The following is a 22,794-nucleotide window of genomic DNA, read 5'->3' on the forward strand; positions in this document are numbered from 1 at the left end:
CCCCAAAATGATGATTATTTAAAAAGATAAAATGAGGACGGGTTGGTGGTCACTCTCTGAGTGAAAGACCCCTTCCTGGTGACCGTTCTAACTCTTCTTCTTTACTCTAAGGCTGTTTCAGGATGACCGCGTTTCCAGAAATTGTCAGGCAAACCCATCCATTCAAGAGCAAAGCACTGTCCGTAAGCATGTAGGTTCTGTCACACTAGTCTGAATGTGTGGAACACTAGGCCACTGGGGCTCATTATCGAGATAAAATAGGATCGCAAATCTGTCAGCACACGAGGCAGATAAGGTAAAATGTGCATGGCGTGCAGGCCAACAAGCTTCCTTCGCTACAAATCTCGTACGTAAACAATCCCACAAACTCTTCTTGAAATTTGATGGGACACATCTCTTGGACACCAAAAAATAATAAATAAATAAAATGAAATAAACTCGTGCTAATACTTGCTTTTATAAGACTCACACAGGGATATCATTTGGAGATATCATTGCATTTATACATTCATTACAAGGTCATTATTAGACAATGGACAAAAAAAAGAGTAATGCACAAAAAAAAAAGTAATCAACAGAATATAAGGCATTTCAACCTTTGAAGTCGTCTTCATATGGAAAATTGGCAAACGGGTCAAAGCAGGCAAACCCTAAAGATCTTCCTAATAGGATTTTTCGAGCATTATCATTTATGTAGGAGGGCTGGCAGGATAGCCGAGAGGTATGCGCACTCGCCTCCGAGGTGTCTAAGCTGGGTTCAAATGTCAGCCCAACTATAAACTGCCATCCTGGTGTTTTACAGGCATGGCGCTTCATTAACGTGTGCTCCATCCCTCGGGTGAATGTGAAACAGGTGTCTTATCTGATAGCATTAGTTGGTGGATGTTAAAAAAATCCCAAGGTCCCCTTCACAAGGGGTAGGTGAGCCATCACCAGAACCGGATCCAGTTTCCAAATTCTGTTCTAGCATAGAGCCTGGTGTTGGCTTAGCGGTTAGGGTGCCGACTTGGGATCCTAGGATCCTGGGTTTGAATCCCGGTCGATCATTGAAATAACACCAGGGGGGTTGAGTCAGCCTGTCATCCTTCCGAGGTCGGCAAATTGAGTACCAGTTCACTGGTAATTCCCTTGTGTCGCATGAGGCGACTCACAGGGTTGGCGGCAGGAAGGGCATCCGGCCATAAAAACATTGCTTCAAAAAGGGGGCCATGGTGCCTAAAAAAGGCCAACCCCGTGTTGCGGGGAAAAATGGCCTCTAAAGGTGGTTCCTGGTTCATAGAAGGGAGCACTGCACCAGCGGAAACTCCCTTGCCCATGTGAACCGATTCTCACCTGTAACCTTGTGCTGCATACGAACGACAACGACGATGATTTATGTAAGAAGGCAGCATCAGAACACATTATCTTTCGGATGGGGAGCCATGAAGTTGATCAATCATTTTAAGTGGTTCAATGGTCATTGCCTAGCATGGCTGTTGGTTCTGAACACATAGATTACTGACAAAAGAAAGTTACAACCTGGTTATTCAAGCAAAAACTTCATCTATTTGAATGATGGCAGAATCGAGCTAAACAGCTTTTCGACACAACAGCAATTCCACTTTTTGGTGCAAACGGTTCGTGCAACGAAACTCTGAAGATGTGCAATTACGCTACGTAACAAACAAAAAAAGGAATTTCAGAAAAATCCCACATACATATGCCTACCTGCATCAATGCCCCCCATCGCGGCTGTCCAGCCCATGACAGGAGGAACCGCACCCACCACTGAGCCCACCCAGGTGTTGAGGACGCTCAGGCGTTTGAGCGGAGTGTAGGCACACGTGTAGAGCACCAGGTTCGCCGTGCCTAGCAAAGCCGTGAGCGGGTTGACAGCCAGGGCAAGAAGCAGCACGCCACACGTGCCGGTTGCACCGGCAAAGAGCAGTGCGTGCAGGGGGCTGTACGTAGGGGCAAAAGGACACGACCACAGTCCATAACCACAACCATAATCACAAAAGGTCGCAACTATTCACAAAATATACAGTTAGTGCAGAGAGTTTACATAATAATGTAAAGAGATGAGAGCAAACATTTCCAAGCGTCGAATCCTTGGGCCTGTAAGTACCTTTATTAGGTGCAAGCTGCCGAGTTAACGCAGCAAGAAGTCCTTTTGTTTGGTAACCAAATTTTGTGGGGAAAAAGGCTCCCCAATGAGTGACCCATTAAAATAATTTTCAATTCCCTACCCCTAACCATCTGGAAACCAGGGGGCAGTGCTGCAGCCGGAGAGTCGTCGAATAATTACCCCTCATCGCAGCCAAGTTTCACAAGCAACAATCGCATGTCATTGCTCATGAAAAGACCAACGTTTCCGTCATTGACCAAAACAAACCTGCATTGGTCGGCTGTTCTTATTAACACTTTCAAGAGATTTCAGAATTAGCTTGTACAGCATAGAAAAAAAAGACAAGATAAACTCTCATAAGAGGATGTTATCACTCTTGGGCAATCTCCTGCTCAAACTAGGCCAGGTGATGAAGGCTCGGGTCATGAGGTACGAGGCTTGGATGAAGGGCCAGGGTCGAAACAACCTTTCATACAAGGCTTGGATGAAGGGCCAGGGTCGAAACAACGTTTCAAAGTGGATATCACCAACTCAAGAAAAAAGTCTTGCGGGCCCCTGGGTTACAGTGCGCTACCTCATTCGCTTCATACCCATTAAGCACATTGACCGTCAAGGTAGGACGAGTCGTGAGCCGCTGTGCATAAACAGGTGAATTAAAAAACAATCGGATCAAACCTCAGACAATGGAGGAAAATCAGGACAAGCTCCTAAACAGAGCATAAAAGCATAGCTCACCTAATTTGGCAGCGCACCAATGGTCGGTTTTTCGTGCGGTTCATGTTCGAGTCAAATGGGACTTCAAGGAACTGTGAGAGAAGAGAGGGGCTTGAAGGGGGGGAATTCAAATGTGTTACACGCACCTGATGTGACAATGGTGCGGGTCTCTTCTCGAGGCAGACAATTAATGCCATCATACCAAACTGCTTCAGAATCATAACCGAAAATGCAGAAGCAGACCTGAATGGGTTTAATGACTTAGATAGTCGAATGTAATCAACTAAAGTATACTAGAGCCATTGTGGCAGCATAACCAAGTGACAATGAGCTGGCAGGACGGCCTAGAATCTAGATCAGGGGTTCTTAACCTTTTCCCCTAATTGCACCCCTTGCAAAGCACCAAGTAGTTCTCGCACCCCTGTCCCCACTGTCGTGAAAGAATAATAAAATTATCATGGCTATCAATAACAGATTCATCATTGTTTTAAATTTATTTATATTTTACAAATTTACATATTTGGCAACTAAATGATTCATTACAATACCAAGGTAACTTCAAATTAGTAAAGATTTTTATTCCATTTGCTCGTACTTTGCATGGTGTGTTGCAAGAAATTGTGCTTGTGCACCAAGCTCAGTGACTTCGTTGCTGTTGTTTGTTCTCTATGATGGTATGGAACCTCGGCGTCTTGGAGCTGAGTGCTATTCGCATGTTGTGCTGAGCATCCAACCGATTTCTGCACTTGGTTTTGATATGAAGCAGACACGCAAATCCAGTTTCACACAGATACGTGGTCGCAAAAGGCACGAGCACAGCGAGAGCCTTCCTAGCTAGTACGGGAAGTGTTTCCAGCTGAGACGCCCAAAAGTGCTCCAGATGACCCTCGGTGAACTCCATTTGGATTCCATGGTTGCTTCTCAAATCGATGAGATCTTCTTTGACGTCACTGTCATCATCAATATCCTCCAAATTTATCCGGAAAGGGTGCCTGATCCAGTTATCACACGCTTGCAGCTCTGCACACGAGAAGTAACCATGGAATGAAGTTTGCAGCATTTGAAGATGTTCAATAATACAGACTTGGCATTTAATATGGAATATTTTTTTTGTGGGGGTGAACTTACTTTTCAAGATGTCTTAGAACCAAAAGTTCATTGGAATTAAGTTGAAATTATTCTAGATTTTGTTAATGTGACCTTTAAAAGAAACAAAAGCCACATTTGACATTTCGAAACAAATAAATTGATCCTTGAAAGTGATGTAAACTGATATCGAACTCAATTCATGGACAGTACTGTGTTAAACTTCTGTACGTTTTCCAGAAGTATCTCTTTATTTTGCACATTAGCCAATTTCTTTTTAACAAAAACAAAAGTTAAATTACGACTGGGATTACGGACAGTAAAATTACAGTTCAGTACTTCGTGTAACCCCCACGAGCATTCAGGAGAGCACGTACACGTTGAGGCATGCTGTTCACGAGATTTGCCAAGGTTTGGACAGGAATCGCTTGCCATGCAGTGACAATAGCCTGCTGCAATTCAAGCACAGAGGTCGGCTGCTGGTCCAAGTTGTCGATTTGACGCGGTAATTCTGCCCACAAGTTCTCTATCGGATTCATATCCGGGGTCATGGCAGGCCACTCCATATGCTCTACACCATGGTCAGCATGAAAGTGTTGGATCATGCGAGCACGATGAGGCCGTGCATTGTCATCTTGGAAGACAAAGTTTCCTCAAAAGGCTGCACGAGCAAATGGAAGCAATGTTTCTTCCAGAATGGCCCTGTACTTGAACTGGTTCAGGTTTCCATTCAGAACAACCAGGTCAGTTTTGCCCCCTGCATGAAAAGCAGCCCAAACGGTCACCCCACCACCTCCAGCTTGGACTCTTGGCGCTATACAATCTTTGTTGTAGGCCTCATGCACTTGTCTGCGCACTCGGACGCGGCCATCTTGACGACAGACCAGAAATCTAGACTCGTCACTGAAGATCACGTTATTCCAGTGTCCTGGCTGCCATTGACGGTGCTCTCTGGCCCACTGCAATCGGCGCTGGCGGTGTTGTCTGGTCAGGCGTGGCTTTCTCAGGGGACGCCTGGCACGATAGCCTGCTTGAACCAGTCGTTGGTTGACTAGCCTTCTGGATACAGGCACATTTGTCAGTTGCTGCCACTCAGCCCTAAGCTGATTAGCTGACTTGGTACGGCCATTGCGGACTAACCGGTGCAGCTGGCGATCATCCCTCCTTGTGGTTCTGCGGGGATGTCCTGGCCTCGGTATTGGAGTAGGTTCACCCCTCTGAGCACTTCGTTTCAGGATCTTTGACACCTGACCTTGAGTGATGCCATACTGCCGAGCAATAGCACGCTCTTTCATGCCGTAATTTCGTAAAGCCACCACTCCATGACAAGCAGCATTGTCGAGTTGACGGACCATCTCCAGAGGAAGCGGCAATAACTTTTGTAGACGTGCAGCAGTTGTTTTCCACTAATACAGAACGCAACAACCCTTGTATACCCAACTGTGAAGCCAATCGTCAAATGCACCTGTCCGTACATTTTGCCACGCCACCTGTGATATAATCCTGTTGTTGACTTCTTGCTGCGACAGACAATCAGTGACATGGTTCTTTTAACAAAGAAATCACCAAAGTGTAAAAGAAATTCACCAGATTGATATACTGAGTTAAGAAAGTAAACCCAAGTCAAGAAAAAAAAAATATTCCATATTAAATGCCAAGTCTGTAGTTGAAACAAAGCCAGGTCGCAAGGAAGCATCCTCAGTGACTGTTCCTTCAAGGGATGGAAAATTCACCAAATTTCCCTTCGTTACACGCCTAATCCATAAAACAAGTTTTTCTTTGAATGCAACCAGCTTCTCGCTTGCAGTCACAATGGTGAGCCCCTTTCCCTGCAGAGAGCGATTGAGCTCATTGAGTGCTGTGAACACATCAGCCAAATAGGCAAGCATCTGAACAAACTCAGGAGAATCAAAATATTCAGCTATGTCTTGTCGCTGTTCATGGAGAAACTGCTGAATTTCCTCTTGCAATTCAAACACAAGGGATAATACACGACCACGTGATAAACATCTCACTTCTGTGTGATACAAAAGCACAGTATGTTCTTGACCCATTTCTTCGCAAAACAACTGAAACAGTCGAAGATTCAAAGCTCGACCACGAATCATGTTCACTATTTTCACACAAACATCCAAAGTCTTCCTCAGGTTTGGAGGCAATGCTTTTGCTACAAGTGCATGCCGGTGAAGAAAGCAGTGGGTGATCTTCACGTCTGGAATTTCTTTTCTGATTAGTGCAGCAAAGCCTGAACGGTTGCCCAACATGACTGGTGCTCCATCAGTACATATCAAACCAATCATGTTCAGATTGAGTTGGTGTTTTGTGAAGAATTATTTTATCATATTGAACACATCTACAGCTTGCGTAGTTGCTTTCAGTGACTGACAGAAGAGAAAATTTTCTTCAACTTCTTTGTCCTTTACGTACTGAACCACTACCATAGTCCGGCAGAAGTATGACTGAACCTGGAAATTTTATGCAAAGTTTTTTTTTTGATTGATTTTGGTAGCCTAGGATCTACTCTTTCAGAATCTGCCGGGTGCACTCCGTGCACCCTTGATGGTTTTGAGAAATTCAAGATGGCGTCCAAGAAAAGTCCGGCAGAAGTATGACTGAACCTGGAAATTTTATGCAAAGTTTTTTTTTTGATTGATTTTGGTAGCCTAGGATCTACTCTTTCAGAATCTGCCGGGTGCACTCCGTGCACCCTTGAGCGTTTTGAGAAATTCAAGATGGCGTCCAAGAAAAGTCCGGCAGAAGTATGACTGAACCTGGAAATTTTATGCAAAGTTTTTTTTTTGATTGATTTTGGTAGCCTAGGATCTACTCTTTCACTGAGAATCTGCCGGGTGCACTCCGTGCACCCTTGAGCGTTTTGAGAAATTCAAGATGGCGTCCAAGATGGCTGTCGTTTCAGATAACTCCCTATAACTCCGGTAGTATTTGACCTAGGATGATAATTTTGGTGTCTAACCGTATGTTTTGAGGGGCAAGGAATCCATTGAAACCATTTATTTGACTGGTTGGGGATTGCATCATATAGAAATGCAATATGGCCGCCAATATGGCTGCCATATTACAAATTTCAAACAAAAACAAACAAATTCACTTGTATTCACTTTTATTCAAATACATTCACTTGGTCTACAATGATAATTTTGGTGTCTATCCATATGTTTCGTGGACAAAGAATCCATTTAAGTGATTAAAACAGATGCATATGAATTACATCACAAGAATCTGTGACATTGTTCAATTGAATTAAAATGCTAAGTAAGAGTCTGGCTGCAACCTGCAGCATAACAAGCACAGAATATTGTACATTTCAAACCAGCCTTCTTGCAGCTGCAAGAAAGCGTTCTGCAGGGGTTGTCACTCTTGCATCCACATCTGATCATACGCATGACAGTTTCTGGGGCGAGTTCAACATTTGCGGGAAGGAGGACCGGTTGTAGCGTTTTCAGTTTCGAGTGTTTTACCCATCCGTACATTTCTGCATCAAGTTCAGGTGGATTGCTGTCTTCCAGTGAACGCCACACAATGGCTTGGTGATGGGCCCTTCTTACATTCTCTTTAAATGCCTCACTTGTAGGAGGAAGGGAACAAAGTTTTGGTGGTACCGCGGAGGCCCGACCCGTTTTGGATGCCCACATCTTCCAGCGTGTTTCGGACATTGATTTACTCATAGAATATTGACCGTAACAGGCTGACATGAATGTGGTTGCCTGCGCAATCACTGATTCTATGGGAGAATCAATGACCCCTAAAAGTGACAGTGAGTGACCATCTTTCAGAACCTTCAATGCAGTACCTTTGCCAACCCCATAGCAGCATGCTACCGTATCACACCCAGTAAGAGCATGGGCTGGCAGGAGTTCATTCACAAAAGACACATGCTTCTCTACGGTTTTTCCAATGTCAATGACTGTTCGTTCCTTAATTGGTGATTCCATGGTGATACGATTTTTCATGCTTCCAGCGTGATAATAATGAAGCAAGAGAATGAAAACGTCAGTGTCATCGGATATCACAGTTATATCACTCTCTTCATTATTTCGAGCAGACAGCAGCACCTGTTGGACAATGATATTGTCCGCTTCCTCATGACTTGTTGAAAGGTCCGCCCTTCTGATCACTACACCACCATGGCTGATCTCAAATGGGGCAGCGTCCTCACCAAACACTATCAACTTGTGGCTTTGGGTGTATTCATGGAATGACTCGTCTTCAATCAGAAGTTTGACAATCAGGTTTATCAACTGCTTCTTGTTTTCGGTCACCGTCAACACAGTCTCTTGAGGTGGTAACTTGGTGTTCAACTGCAGCTCGTGGACTCGGCTAACTCCAGTGGCCCTAGCACTTCTGGTGACACTCTTAGTACTGTAATCGTAGTACCGATCGAACACTAGGTGAACGTCCCCAACTTTTTGTCTCTTGGCAATGGCGTGTTTCAAGTTGTTTGCGTAGTGTGTAGTGGTGCCCTCTGCAGGCCAAGGAATCACCCAGAGTAGGGCTGAACCATCAATCACAACTACTGAAGTTTCACTTGCTGTTGTCCGAGCAGATACCTCAACCAGAAGCTGTCGCTTTAAGGAAGACTTTGATGTTGCAGCTCTCATTTCTCCTGTGGGGTCAAACATAGACGTTGGTACTGGGGCCAATTCGTAGGATAGGACATCTTTTATGTCAACATCACGCCCACTTCTAGACTGTTGGCCTATGACCCTGGAGTAGATGACATTCATGCCGTACACTTTACTACCTCCCACATTCACATGTTTCTTTGTAGCCACCATGGTAGTCACGGTCTTGTGAATTGTTTCATGTAAGCCATCAGGTAAGTTCTCTCCAAATTCGCACATCTGTTCGAATCCTTTCTGCACAGCGTCCTGCACATTCACTGCCGGGGTTCCATGTAGACCAGTTGCAATGTTCACTAGATCCTGTGGATGTTTCTCGGGATCAAGTGGATCGATACATTTTTGAAGCTTCCTCCTTATGGCTTCTCGGTCCTTGTTGTCATTCTCTATCCGTGCCTTCTTTTCTTCCTTATGTTCACTTCCTTGGTCTCCAGAGTCTCCAAGCATTTCGTCCAGAGCAGCCTCCACAGTACTACATGTATGAAGACTAAATGCCCAGACCTTGAGCGTATCCGGCTTCAATGTTATTCCTATGATGCCATTTGGGGCATGGCCATATCTCATGAAAGTAGTTTCTATAAACATATCACTCCACAGGCCATTCCATAGCCCGCGCTGGTGCCTCATCACATGCTCCCCTTTCATGAACCGGACTAGTACCTCTTCTGGGAGGGCTTCCATTGCCCTTAGGTAGCACAACCCATACCTTGCATAATGCACATGGCCAGCGGCAAAGAAATAGGGAAGCATTTGTTTGCATGCCTCAAGATGCAACAGCCAATCAGCCTCCCGCTCAGCTCGGACAAACCTCATCATAAGGAACACTGGTTTGATTAACATGTCCACCCACAGTTTGGCAGTCTTACTCCTTTTGGCTATGTCCACTCTTACTCCTACAAACACACAGACACACAGACACACACACATGCACACAGAGATTACTGGAATTATAGATAGATGGCAGCCATATTGGCGGCCATATTGCATTTCTATATGATGCAATCCCCAACCAGTCAAATAAATGGTTTCAATGGATACCTTGCCCCTCAAAACATACGGTTAGACACCAAAATTATCATCCTAGGTCAAATACTACTGGAGTTATAGGGAGTTATCTGAAACGACAGCCATCTTGGACGCCATCTTGAATTTCTCAAAACGCTCAAGGGTGCACGGAGTGCACCCGGCAGATTCTCAGTGAAAGAGTAGATCCTAGGCTACCAAAATCAATCAAAAAATAAAACTTTGCATAAAATTTCCAGGTTCAGTCATACTTCTGCCGGACTTTTCTTGGACGCCATCTTGAATTTCTCAAAACGCTCAAGGGTGCACGGAGTGCACCCGGCAGATTCTGAAAGAGTAGATCCTAGGCTACCAAAATCAATCAAAAAAAAAACTTTGCATAAAATTTCCAGGTTCAGTCATACTTCTGCCGGACTTTTCTTGGACGCCATCTTGAATTTCTCAAAACCATCAAGGGTGAACGGAGTGCACCCGGCAGATTCTGAAAGAGTAGACCCTAGGCTACCAAAATCAATAAAAAAAAAAACTTTGCATAAAATTTCCAGGTTCAGCCAAAAAATTGGATTTGGCAACCGGACTACCAGTAGCTGACAGCAGTTTGACACATCTGTTGTTTCATCCACTTGGAGGCTAATCTTCACTGGACTAGCCTTAATATCTGCGACAATCTGTTCCAGAATATCTTGACATGTCGATGATTCGGTTATGTATCACATCATTTGATAAAGGTACTTGTTGCAATTTTTTCTCTGCCTCCTTGCCGAGAATAATCTTTGCCATTTCAAAGGCACACGGCTTTATCAGTTCCTCGCCAATTGTATGAGGTTGCTTTGACTTAGCAACCTGGTATGCAACTTGATAAGAGGCAAGCAACATAGGTTTCTCTGTTGGTGAAAATCCATACGTTGGCAAAGTGCCGGCATGATCAAACCTAGCTCCTTTGGCTTTTAATGTTGTGATATATGTTTAATGTTGTGGTATTTACTCAAACCAAGTTTACATACTTAAAAACAGTCACAGGAGATCTCACTACAGTGCACGCCAACACTCCTACTCGCAGGCCAGTCTACACCCCACGCTGGAACTACAGGAAATGACTCCAATACCTTTTTGCCGACTATTTATACATGAATCCGCCACCACGATAATTACACCCCATCGCCGACAAGCTCATACATGTATTCGCCTCTTATCTCTCGTTCTCCTTTGCACGCTACAAAACGTAATATACCCACTCTATTACATCAGCTCTTGTTTCAGAGCATAATATTTATTTACTAGCAGAAGTACCCGGCATTGCCGGGCGGGGGAGGGGAGGGGAGGGGGGAGGGGAACGGGGGGGAGGGGAGGGAAAGAGGGGGAGGGGGAGAGGTGGGGAAGAGGGGGAGGGGGAGGGGGAGAGGGGAGAAGAGGGGGGAGGGGGAGGGGGAGAGGGGAGAAGAGGGGGGATGGGGAGGGGGTGGGAGGGGGGTGGGAGGGATGGGAGGGGGGAGGGGAGGGGGGAGGGGAGGGGGAGGGGGGAGGGTGAGGCATGGGAGGGTGAGGGGGTGGGAGGGGGAGGGGGAGGGGGGGAGGGGGGAGGGAGGGATGGGAGGGGGATAGGGGGAAGGGGAGGGGGTTAGGGAGGGGTGGAGGAAAGGGAGGAGGGAGGGGGGAGGTGAACGGGGGGGAGGGGAGAAGAGGGGGAGGGGGAGAGGTGGAGAAGAGGGGGAGGGGGAGGGGGAGAGGGGAGAAGAGGGGGGATGGGGAGGGGGAGGGTGAGGGATGGGAGGGGGTGGGAGGGATGGGAGGGGGAGGGGGAGGGGGGAGGGTGAGGGATGGGAGGGTGAGGAGGTGGGAGGGGGGAGGTGGAGGGGGGAGGAGGAGGAGGAGGGGAGGGGGAGGGGGAGGGGGGAGGGGGAGGGGGAAAGGGAGGGGGAGGGGGGAGGGGGAAAAGGGTGGGGGAGGAGGAGGGGGAGGGGGGAGGGGAGAAGGGGAAGGGGTAGGGTGGAGGGAGGAGGGAGGGGGAGGACGGAGGGGGAAGGGAGGGGGAGGACAGAGGGGGAAGGGGCAAGGGGGAGGGAAGGGGAGGGCCAGTCAACAATGATGTTGCAGTTCTCATGGTCGGAGAGCAGCACAACAATCGCGACATCGTCCTGCATCTTCGCAAGAGCACGAAGCGGATTTTGGAGACTCACCGATCCTCTGACCCACGCCCTCCAGTACCGGCGTTGCCGGGCGGGGGAAGGGAGACCCGTACATTCCCAACCCGTACATTCGCCCTCTCGACTCAAGCTCGTATTTGATTCGTATTCAAAATCGAAAGGGGAAAGGGGAAATCCTTCGTATTCGAATTCGTAAACACGAAATATGAATTAAAATTTAATTCATATCGCACAAAATCGACACAAAACACGATCGCATAAAGGTGAAAAAACGCAATCGCTTTTCACCCTGAATTACGTGCAAACGTGTGACGTGTGACGGGATGGAACATCACGTGATCGCTCTGAGCGAATCAGCGAGCTGTTCTGGCACTGGCTGAGATTAGCGGGTACTTCGCTGAAATGCGCTGAGGTAAATATAAATAAAAAATATGGATCTCGTCAAATATGGTCTCGGCCATGTTCGTCCCAGGCTCAATGGCCATGTCTATGCCAAATATCAAGCACGTGAGCCTCTCCGTTTATCTGTAACATTACACACACACACACACACACACACACACACACACACACACACACACACACACACACACACACACACACACACACACACACACACACACACACACACACACACACACACACACACACACACACACACACACACACACACCACACACACAACTGTGTTTTATATATATGTATATATATATTTTTTTGTATACTGAATCGAGGCTCGTGGAAGAGCTAACATTTATTTCACAAACAAATCAACCAGACAAACAAAATATACAAAAAGAGGGAGCGGAAGACAAGATGGGGAGAGAAGGCGAAGCACACAACCACAACATTTGAGAGCAGGGAGAAGTGTGGGAGGGAGAGGGCTTGGGGGGAGGAGGCGTGGGAAAGGGGAGGGGGGGGGGGAGAGGTATAAAACACAAGGGGACCGAAATTAGCGGGGGTAGAAAAGATCAAGGTTTTGGATGGGGGAGGATAAGAGATGGTGGTGAACAGCTGTTTTAAAGACCTGGAGGGTGGAGTGGGATTGAAGAGAGTGAGGGAGTTTGTTCCAGAGGCGGGAGAAAAGAGGAATGAAGGAGTGAAGGTGAGCAGAAAGTCTTGATTTTGGCAGTTTAACCATAAGAGGGTTGCAGGCAGATCTTGTGCGACCTGTAGGAATATTTGGGGGACAGAGCCCAGAGAGAGCTGGGGGGGCAAGGCCAGAGAGGAGTCGGTAGAAGACGGAAAGACCACCAACCTGCCTGCGGTGAGTGAGTGAAAGGCCCTTGGAGTTAGCTTCATCGCGGGAGATTCCAATGATTCTGAATGCTTTGGTTTCAACAGCGTGAAGAAGAGCTAGGTGTGAGGCAGGAGCACCAGCCCAGAGGGGAGAGCAGTATTCCATAGAGCTGCGGATGAAAGCCTTGTATGTGGTGAGGAGCTCAGGTGTGCCAAGGAAGGACTTCGCATGACGGAGGATGCCCAGTCGGCGACTGGCTTTGGAGGCCAGATTTGAAATGTGGTTTTCCCAGGAAAGATCATGGCAAATAGTGAGACCCAAAAGCTTGAGTGACAGAACTTCTTGGAGAGGATTATTCAGAAAGTGGATGGGAGGGTTGTCCGGTCGGTCTTTTCGGAGAGACATCGTAAGAGTGTGAGATTTATCAGGATTGAAAGACATGTTCCATTTGTTTGCCCAGTCTGTGATTTTGTCCAGGTCTGCAGAGAGTGAGGAGGCTGCAGACTGCCGATCTGAGGGGATGAGGAATGGAGCGACAGAGAGTAGAGTCGTCAGCAAAGAGATAAAGAGGATTTTCAAGAGTCAGAGAGATCATTGATGAAGACCAGAAAAAACACAGGGCCCAGAACACTACCTTGGGGAACTCCAGCCTGAACAGGAAGAGGAGATGAGAGAAACCCATTCAGGGCCACACGTTGACTACGACCAGAGAGGAAGTCCGCCAGCCATGCGTGGAGATTTCCATGGATACCAAAGGAGGAGAGTTTGGTGAGCAGAGCAGGGTGCCAGACCGTATCGAAGGCACGTGAAATGTCAAGGGAGACAGCTCTAATTTCCTGTTTGGCGTTGAGGACCTCCATCCATTGTTGAGAAAGCAGAAGCAGCATGTCCAGAGTAGAGTGACCAGGTCTGAAACCAAATTGATGATCAGAGATCAAGCCATTGGAGAAGAGGAAAGATTTCATATCTGAAGCAATGATGGATTCCATGACTTTGCTGATAATTGTGAGAAGGCTGATTGGTCTGTAGTTGCTAGGATCTGTTTTTGCACCTTTTTTGTGCAAAGCGGTGATGTTGGCTGATTTCCAAGCAGATGGCAGATGACCTTGAGCAAAAGAGAGGGTGAAGAGAACAGACAGAGGGAGTGAAAGAGCGGAAGAACATGATTTTAGGACCCGTGGGCTGATGCCGTCAGGACCAGTTGCAGAATCAGAGTCAAGGGTTGACAGAAACTTTTCCACCTTGTCAGGAGGAAAGGACACAGAGTCCAGGAGCAGCTGGGTACGACTGGGTACGGTGGGTACAGAGAGGGATGGGTTTGGGACACAAGATTTAGAGGCAAACACAGAGTTGAGGCATTCAGCTTTTTCACGTGCGGAGTCAGCCGTTAAGCCGTTTGAGGTGAGGGAGGGGATGGAGGGGGAACAAACACCAGAAACAGATTTGACCAGACGCCACCAGGATTTGGAAGAGGGAGACAGATAAGAGAGTTCGGTCTTGAGAACGGTGAGATATTGTTTCCTGGCTCTCCTGAGGGTGGACACACACTTGTTTCGGGCTTTGTGAAAGGAAATGAGATTACCTTCCATTGGATTTGCTTTCCAGGAGACGAAAGCAAGTTGTTTCAGGGCAACAGCCTCACCACAAGATTCCGTGTACCATGGACGGGAGGAAGGGTATGACAACTGAAGACGAGATGGGATAAATCTGTGCATGAGAGAGAGCAATTTACTTTGAAAGAATTCCCAGGATGAGTTGATGTCAGAGGCGGTAGAGATGGGAGACCAGTCCAGATGATTGATGGCTGCTTGAAGACCGTGCCAGTTGGCCTGAGTGAAATGCCAGACACGTCGACGCTGAGAAGGCTCTCTGAGAATGGTCAGAGAGATGTCCACTTTGACAAGCACATGATCAGATGAGCCGATTGGAGCAGAAGAAGAGCAGCAGACATTTTCAGGGAAGTTAGTCATAACCAAGTCCAGAAGAGAAGATGCTCCGTTGACTGAGATCCGGGTCGGGAAATTGACAGATTGTGTCAGTCCCAGTGAGTCGCAGAAGTCCTTTGCTGAGGAGCCATGGCTGGTGAGAGCGGTACCCACACCCAGCCAACTGGCATGGTGACAATTGAAATCACCACATATGAGGAAGAGAGAGTTGGGATGAGTAGATAGAAGTTGGTCCATATTATCAGACAGCGAGATGTAGATGGAGTCATCACTGTTTGGTGGACGGTACAACACACATATGAACAAGAGGTGGGAGCGAAGGGGAAGCCGTAGCCAGAGGTATTCCTGGGGGCGAGGTGGAGAGAGTGCAGTGCAGGGCGAGTGAGGAAGAGAGTTTTTGATAAAGATGGCAACCCCACCTCCAGGACGAGGCTCAGGTCTATCATACCGGAGGAGGGAGTAACCCGGGAGAGATACTAAGGAATCAGAGACATCATGAAGGAGGAAAGTTTCTGTTAAGCAGATCACATCTGGTTTGTCAGAAGCAACCTGTATGGAGAGATCAGTCAAGTTTGAGCGAAGGCCCCGGATGTTTGAGGTCCATACCGTTAATGAAGAGGAAGGGGGAGCATCGGGTACAGAACAGGGGGGGGGGGGAGGGGTAGGGTAAGATGTGGAAAAGGAGGAAGAGGTCGGGAGAGCTGTTGAAGGTGTGTCAGAGATTTCAGAGATTTCAGAATAGCTTGGAGAAAGGGAAGAATGGGGTGGACAAAAGGTTTGATGGAGATTGGGTGAGGCACAGTGAGGTGTTATTTGAGGAGGGGGAAGAGCGAGGCAGAAGGTTGGGGGAGATGAAGGAGAAAGTTGGAAGGGGGAAGAAGCAGGGAGGATGCTTTGAGGAGGAGGGGTGAGAGGGGAGTCTAGGAGGGGAGGAGCGAGGGAGAGTCTCGGAGGGGAGGGGTGTGGGGGGAGTTTAGGAGGGAGGGGAGGGAAGGGGCAAGGGGGGAGATTTGAAAGGGATGGGTGATGGGGAGGATTTGGAGGGGAGGGGTGAGATTGGATTTTGAAAAGTGTACGATTCATGGGAAACGAACATTTTTTGCAAAATGAGTTTGAGACCTTCGAGTCAAAAATACGTTTGAGGAAGCTGAAGGAGGGGTGGAGTTCTGGAGAGTTTAGGGAATGCAGAAAAGAGGAACTGGAAGAGATGTTATTTTTTTTTTTTTTTTGGAATGAATAGATTTGGTGAGCAAGACGAAAGCATCCTTTTGTCGGAGAAGAAGAAAAAGGTGTTATAATATATGAGAGAAAATAGTTGTTCAGGGGAGAGATTATACATTTCTAACCACGTGATCGTGTACAACGTGAACGAAGAACGAACGAACAAGTAAGAACAACAAATAAACGAATAAGACCTGAGAAGGAAAAAAAATTTTGAGTTTTTTTTTTTTTTTGAGTAGAGATATTAAACAAGGAGGTATGGGGTGAACGACTGGGACGAAACAGAGAACGAAAATAAATGCAGCGCATTCGACGAACCGCTGAGAGAAAAACAAAACCACAAGGTCGGAGACGGTACGGTAGCCTAAGCCTACGAGTACTAGGCCTCAGAATACTCGATACGCATTAACCGACGATTGTGTATACATGTACGAAAAATTAGCACCGAAAATTTTCCTAAAGATACGCTATAGGTACACACACCGAAAGATAGATACAGTCTCGACAAAAACACAATTGTGAAAGATTACTTCGCTTCGAAAACGTGAGCGCATGGAACAGCTTCGAAAAGACGTGACCTCGCCGTGATCTCGCGAGATCTCCAAGATGTGGTCAATTGCATCATAAAAGTGACAAAAAAAATAAAAAAATTCTCCACATCCAAAAGATCAACCATGTTTGAGTACAACATACTCGCAGCCCGAACAGACCTGTCTCGCATCCCCTAGGGGTGCGAGCACCCCTGGTTAAGAACCCCTGATCTAGATGTACACATACTCACATCTGAGATGTCGAGCCTGGGTTCAAATCTCAAACCAGCTATAAACTCTCACTCTGGTGCTTGGCACACAGGGTAAGGCATCAATGTGTGTGCCGTCCCTCAGGTGAATTTTAAGCTCGGTGTACTGTCTGCCGACATTAGTTGGTAAAATATCCCACGGTGTCTTTCATGAAGACGAAGCCTGAACCTACAAGGCACCCTGAACTGAACTGGCACCCTGAACTGAACTGGCACCCTGAACTGAACTGGCACCCTGGACTGAACTGGCACCCTGAACTGAACTGGCACCCTGAACTGAACTGGCACCCTGAACTGAACTGGCACCCTGAACTGAACTGGCACCCTGAACTGATCTGAACTATCGCTGGCACTCTGAATGAGTTCGAAATTCCTGCTCTAACCTACAAGGGGGCACTGTGACAGCGGCACGCCCGCACTCCCAACAATAATGCAGCCACATCTATCTATAATTCCAGTAATCTCTGTCTGTCTGTACGTTTGTCTGTGACCGCTGTTTCTCGACAACCACGGGTCCGATATACTTTTAACTTGCCAGGTATATTGCTGGGGACCCGAGGATGTGCCTTTTCAAGGTTTCATATTAATCGGACAATTACTTACCGAGCTATGTCCAAAAAACGATTCAACCAATCAGAGAGCAGCAAACGATCGCGTGTGCCGAACGTGGCGGGCACACTCTGCCTCGGATGGCACATTTGAGAGCGTATTCATTTATTTCACGTTTGCAAACTATGTTGGCGTTAAACTATGTTTTACAACTAATAAAAACGAATTTGCGATTCATTCGCTTTCCTGCGCGTTTGTGCACGCGATGGCGATTTCTTTACCAAACTCCGGAAGCCGTTCGCTTTGGACCAAACCATTGCATGTAAATAGAGGGGGGGGATTGTCACCGTACTCGCAAGCCGTTCGCTTTGGACCAAACCATTTCATGTAAATAGAGGGGGGGGATATAATTTTAGATATAGATATAGTACGGGCATGCCCTAGTATTATGAAATGACACCAGTGACAACAACAGGCAGGGCAAACTTTGCAGATTCAAGTGCAGAGCTTCACAATCGGAGTGGGAGACGGGCGACGGTATCTTGGGTACGACATGGACTTGTCTCGGGGATTAAGCATGAGAGGTAGCACTATAAGTTGAAGTCGTCTCATTATACGCCAAGTTAACGAGCGAAAGTCACGCAAAATAAACGAGTGAAATGAGGAATTTAAACTTGACTCGCCAAGGGCGGTTGGTGAGCTAATTCGACAAACAAGGGAAGTCTCACAAATGAAGTTTTATCATTGCAGAGACATTTTTGCTCCACGCATTCTTTTGGGAAGAATTGCGGTGCATTCTCTCTCGCGTTCCACGTTTCTCCAATTAATCAAAGACCATTTGAGATTGGCACGCACACTCGTCGATGCGACACACTGTTTGTGACAGACTCCGGAATCTAATTTGAAACTATGCTTGAAATAATATCTGTTTAGTTCCTGCTCTGTCCACGACGCGCGACAGACTTGTTACCACACGAGACTCGTGTTCGCAAAGCGTTCGTCAATTAGTTATTTTGTCCAATATACTCACACGGCCACACAGTAAAACTTTTGACTTTAAGACGACAAAGGCACAAGCAGTTCCCTTCCACATCATCAATGGACAAGGCCAGATATGCCTTAGTAAATAAAGGGTCACGTCTGACCCGTTTTGTCCTGGGTTCAATCCCTGATGGTGTTGGACTGAAACCGAAATGGGGATATAACAATAAGTTCTGATTACCTTAGAGGTCACAAATCTAAGCCTTAGAGACAGATGATTTGTTGCACTCGGTAGAGAGCATAACTCGGCTAGGCTGAACATTTTACGTTTAATATAATAATATCCCACTGATCGGAGCTTAACCAAAATCTAATCGGCTTGTTCTTGTCACCCAACCAACTCATCCATGACCTAGTTTTGTGATAACTTGTCCATAACTTTTTGAGATATCGTCCTATATATTGTTTTTGGCCCAGTCTTTCAATGGTGAAGAATCACTTTAAAATTATAGTATCCAGATCCACATTTTCACCAAAATCGAATCATTTCGTACTTGTCACACACCCAACCGGACCACCAGGTTTCATCCAAATCCGTCCATAGCTTTTTGAGATATCCTGCTCACAGCCAAATAAACAGACATAGGTGAAAACATAACCTCCGTCCACCTTCGGTGGCGGAAGTTATGAAATTGCAGAGCAGATGAATTCAAAAGACGAGGCCGTAGTATGGCATTAATCTGGCCAAACATCCTGCTCGGGGTTAGCTGTACAATTAGCACTACCAACTGGAGTATTGTGCCACAGTTATCTTGTGAAACCTTGTGGTAATAAAACAAAAAAAACTCAGGTAAATGCAACTGCCGAACTTCTGTGCTTTCAATTGTCATTGACCTTAGGTTTGTCATCAGTATCCATCCTATTACCATCCTGAATATGTAAAAACGCAGGGTTCTGTTACTTTGGCATTACTGCCATTTCCAAGCAGACACCACAAAGGGCAAGCCTTAGTTTGAGCAAAGCAATTGCACGAAGTGATCAGACATCACAAAGTATTGTCGTGTGACTACCCTGTGGTGAACACCGCAGGGTGACACGAAGGAACAAACGAGCTTTAAACTCCAAGGCGTTTAATTCAATGGCGGACCTTTGTTACACACAAGGGAAGAAAGTGGGGGGGGGGGGGGGGGGGGGGAAGCCGTAAGCGCTTACCTTCACGGATCCCACCGGCAGCCTTCAAACCTGCAATAATTAATTCAACCGACACAGGATTTACAATACAACAACAACAACATGCATTTTAAGGCCATTTTCCCTGCTAGAGCGGGGGTTAGCCTTGCGGTCCCCATGACAATCTTCTCCATTTTGCCCTATTTTCTGCATCTCTCCTTGTTAACCCCCTTGCCCGCATTTCTTCTTCCACCATCTTTAGCCAAGTCTTTCTCGGTTTTCCCCATCCTCTTCTTCCTTTTACATTCATTTCCATCAACCTGTCACCTGACAACAATTCACCTGTCAACTTGTACATTTACAATATATTTTTAATAAATAACCACCTTTAGAGGCCATTTTTCCCCGCAAGGCGGGGGTTGGCCTTTTTCGGGAACCGTGGTTGTTGTTGTTTTTTGGTCCCCTTTTTGAAGCAATGTTTTACTGCCGGATGCCCTTCCTGACGGCAACCCTTTTTGCCGCCTTTAACGACAAACAGGGAATTACCAGTGAACTGGTACTCAATTAGCCGACCTCGGAAGGATGACAGGCTGAGTCAACCCCCCCTGGCGTTAATTCAGCGATCGACCGGGATTCGAACCCAGGATCCTAGGATCCTAAGCCGGCACCCTAGCCGCTAGCCCAACACCAGGGTTGATTTACATTTACATTTACAATGTACAAGAAAATTCTGGCTTTATGAACCAAAATGCCGGTAACAAAGAAAATGCATGATAAACTATATTCCTAATTGGAGCGCTCCCATAGACCCGAATACAGACAAAGGGAAATATAACTGAAAAATAAATATTTGTAGTTTGTGGCACTTAGCTCTAATCTGTTCTTGAATGTCGTCAGGAATCATTAAAATTAGTAAGAGGCCTTGGCGTGAAAAACCGCAGGCTGCACTCTGAGTGCGAACTAGGCCTCGCCGCGTACTCCGCTTACTCCTGGCCTCGTCGAGAGCGCAGCGAACAGGCAGCGCCCGTCCACTTGTCGTTCTTGCTTGGGAAACCGCAGTTCTTCATCCTCATGATTTCTGCATTCCTTCGGCAAGAGCAATAGCGACCGTTCACGGTGGGATCCAGAACAAGAAGAAGCGAGAAGAGAAAATGTCTGCCGTTCCAACTATTTTGTACATGAGGCTCTGACGTCATCCCACGACGTCTCCGTGTCTGCTCCTATCAGCGAGTCCCATCTTACCAATGCTTGTGCCAATCAAATCCCGGTCCAATCACTGCTATTCGGGGCGTGGCTCATGGCCCTGCCTGTGCCTGTGCGCTCACCAAGTCGATGTTGTTCGCGGTAGTGCTTGATGCCTGGTTGCCCATAACTATTCACTCACATTTCAAAAAAATCAACAAAGCACGTATCTCACCCCCCCCCCCCCCCTGCAGGACCATGGCATATATATCATTACACATGTGTGTGCATTTCTACTAGGCAGCGGGGAGGTACCGCACAAGCAAGATGGTGGGGGCCCTTCAAGATGTGATGCCCGCAGTCCAAAAACAAGTCGCCCGATTTAGGATTTGGTTTTTAATTAGTGTCATTAATTATGGTGTCGATTGCTTAGCTTGGCTATGGTGAGTAGTGCGGTGTCATAATGAACACAGGAAAAGGTTACAGAGGCAATTACATACAGGGGATTGATTTACCCATAATCCCTCGCTAATTAACAAACCCCCTGCTCTCATGGGGGCGAAGATACACTTACACGACATCCGGTCTACGCAAATTTCCTACTTATGATCTATCGAGGTTTCTTCTTCTACTTCATGCCAGTCAGAGCACACTAATCTAAACACCCTACCTGGCTCTAAGGTAATCATTGTCTACCCCCTACAAACGTAACAGTATATACACAAGGTAGGGGCCCATATCTCAACTATTTGTGGTGAAGGTTGAAGTGCATGGGCTTGGCTGTTATTTCCGATTCAATTTCTAACAATCCAAACGGATATCCAAAGGCTGCTCAAGGTAATGGGTAGCGAGGTGGGTGTTTATTTCACCGTTAGTAGTAAGAATTAGAATGCTATACAATGTTAATTTGACGGCACACACACACAAAGCCCAGGTAATCGAATTTCATTAAACTGGCGTATGACTTTATCGGTATTCGCACAGCTATTAAAAATGGGGGTTTCAAGGTGTATTCCATACCTGTTAGGAGATTCGCCGTCTTCGTATAACCTTATCCATCGTCTGCCTCTGCCTTGACTAAAAAGAGCAGCAGGGTGAGAATAACAGGCCTGCTTTAACCAAAAAGGTGTTCATCATTCTGACGGCCTGGCAGGTTTGGCAAACATGCCACGACATTGCATTGTGCCGTACGAGGTTCGTTAAACAGCCTCTCGCCGACCTAATGGGCTGCTTACCGAGCTGGCCGCACAAATCCGCTCAGCCATGCAGGCCCAGCTTTTAACCCTCTCCCTGGTGGTCCGGTCGTGTGGGTTATGCATGACCTGCTCGCATCCACTTTGGAAACATGCCATTCTGACTTGCAAGCACATTTTGTGCAATGCATTCCTTGTGTAATTACGGTCTCAGATGCATTTACATACACACCGGAGAAATGTGCACTGGGATTGGAAGCCACACAAATCCAACAATGAACGAGATTGGAGAAAGAAACTGTACTGGGAGGTGTTGCGTACATGGTTCAGGTACAAATTATAACAGCTGTTAAAAAAAAGAAGAAGAAGAGAGAGAGAAACATCAAGAAAATGAACAATAACTGAAATGTGAAATAATAAGTCTTCAACCGCAAACCCCTTGCTATCAGTTAGGACGAGGACTTTTTCTGACTGGCAGCATGGAGCAGCTGTTTAGGTGTTTTGCCACTTTCCCAGCGGAGGCTTGGCAGGTAAAAGACGTTTGCAATTAGTGCCTTCACCGTTCACGGAGGGTTGTTACAACAGGAGGGGTCCAATGTTGGGCCTTCGGCCGAAATGACGTCTGGAAGATGCTGCTGCTTGGCTCCGCAAGCACTCGGATTCAGCCGCAATTACAAAAGTGTGAAAAAAGTCCAAAGCAGATCTCATTTGCACTTTCTAAAACGCAAAATGAAGTGACCAGCATGAGCTGTCAGAGGATGTTAGCAATACCGAATCTGAAAGTAAATTACAGCAAATA

General features: G+C 46.7%; 1 protein-coding gene across 2 annotated transcripts in view; it reads right to left on the minus strand.

Annotated features, from left to right (window-relative positions):
- The window catches only part of COX10 (cytochrome c oxidase assembly factor heme A:farnesyltransferase COX10), a 62,098-nt gene that overhangs the window by 4,998 nt on the left and 34,306 nt on the right, over positions 1-22,794 (minus strand). For both annotated transcript variants that reach the window (XM_078778745.1, XM_078778746.1), the window contains 2 exons: positions 2,843-2,913; positions 1,708-1,940 (listed from right to left, as the gene is read on the minus strand). In XM_078778745.1, coding sequence (XP_078634871.1) covers positions 1,708-1,940; positions 2,843-2,913 — 304 coding nt within the window. The remainder of the gene's footprint in view (positions 1-1,707; positions 1,941-2,842; positions 2,914-22,794) is intronic.

This window comes from Myxine glutinosa, chromosome 5 (genome assembly GCF_964187855.1).
Source record: "Myxine glutinosa chromosome 5, kmMyxGlut1.1, whole genome shotgun sequence".
In the NCBI taxonomy this organism is placed as follows: domain Eukaryota; kingdom Metazoa; phylum Chordata; class Myxini; order Myxiniformes; family Myxinidae; genus Myxine; species Myxine glutinosa.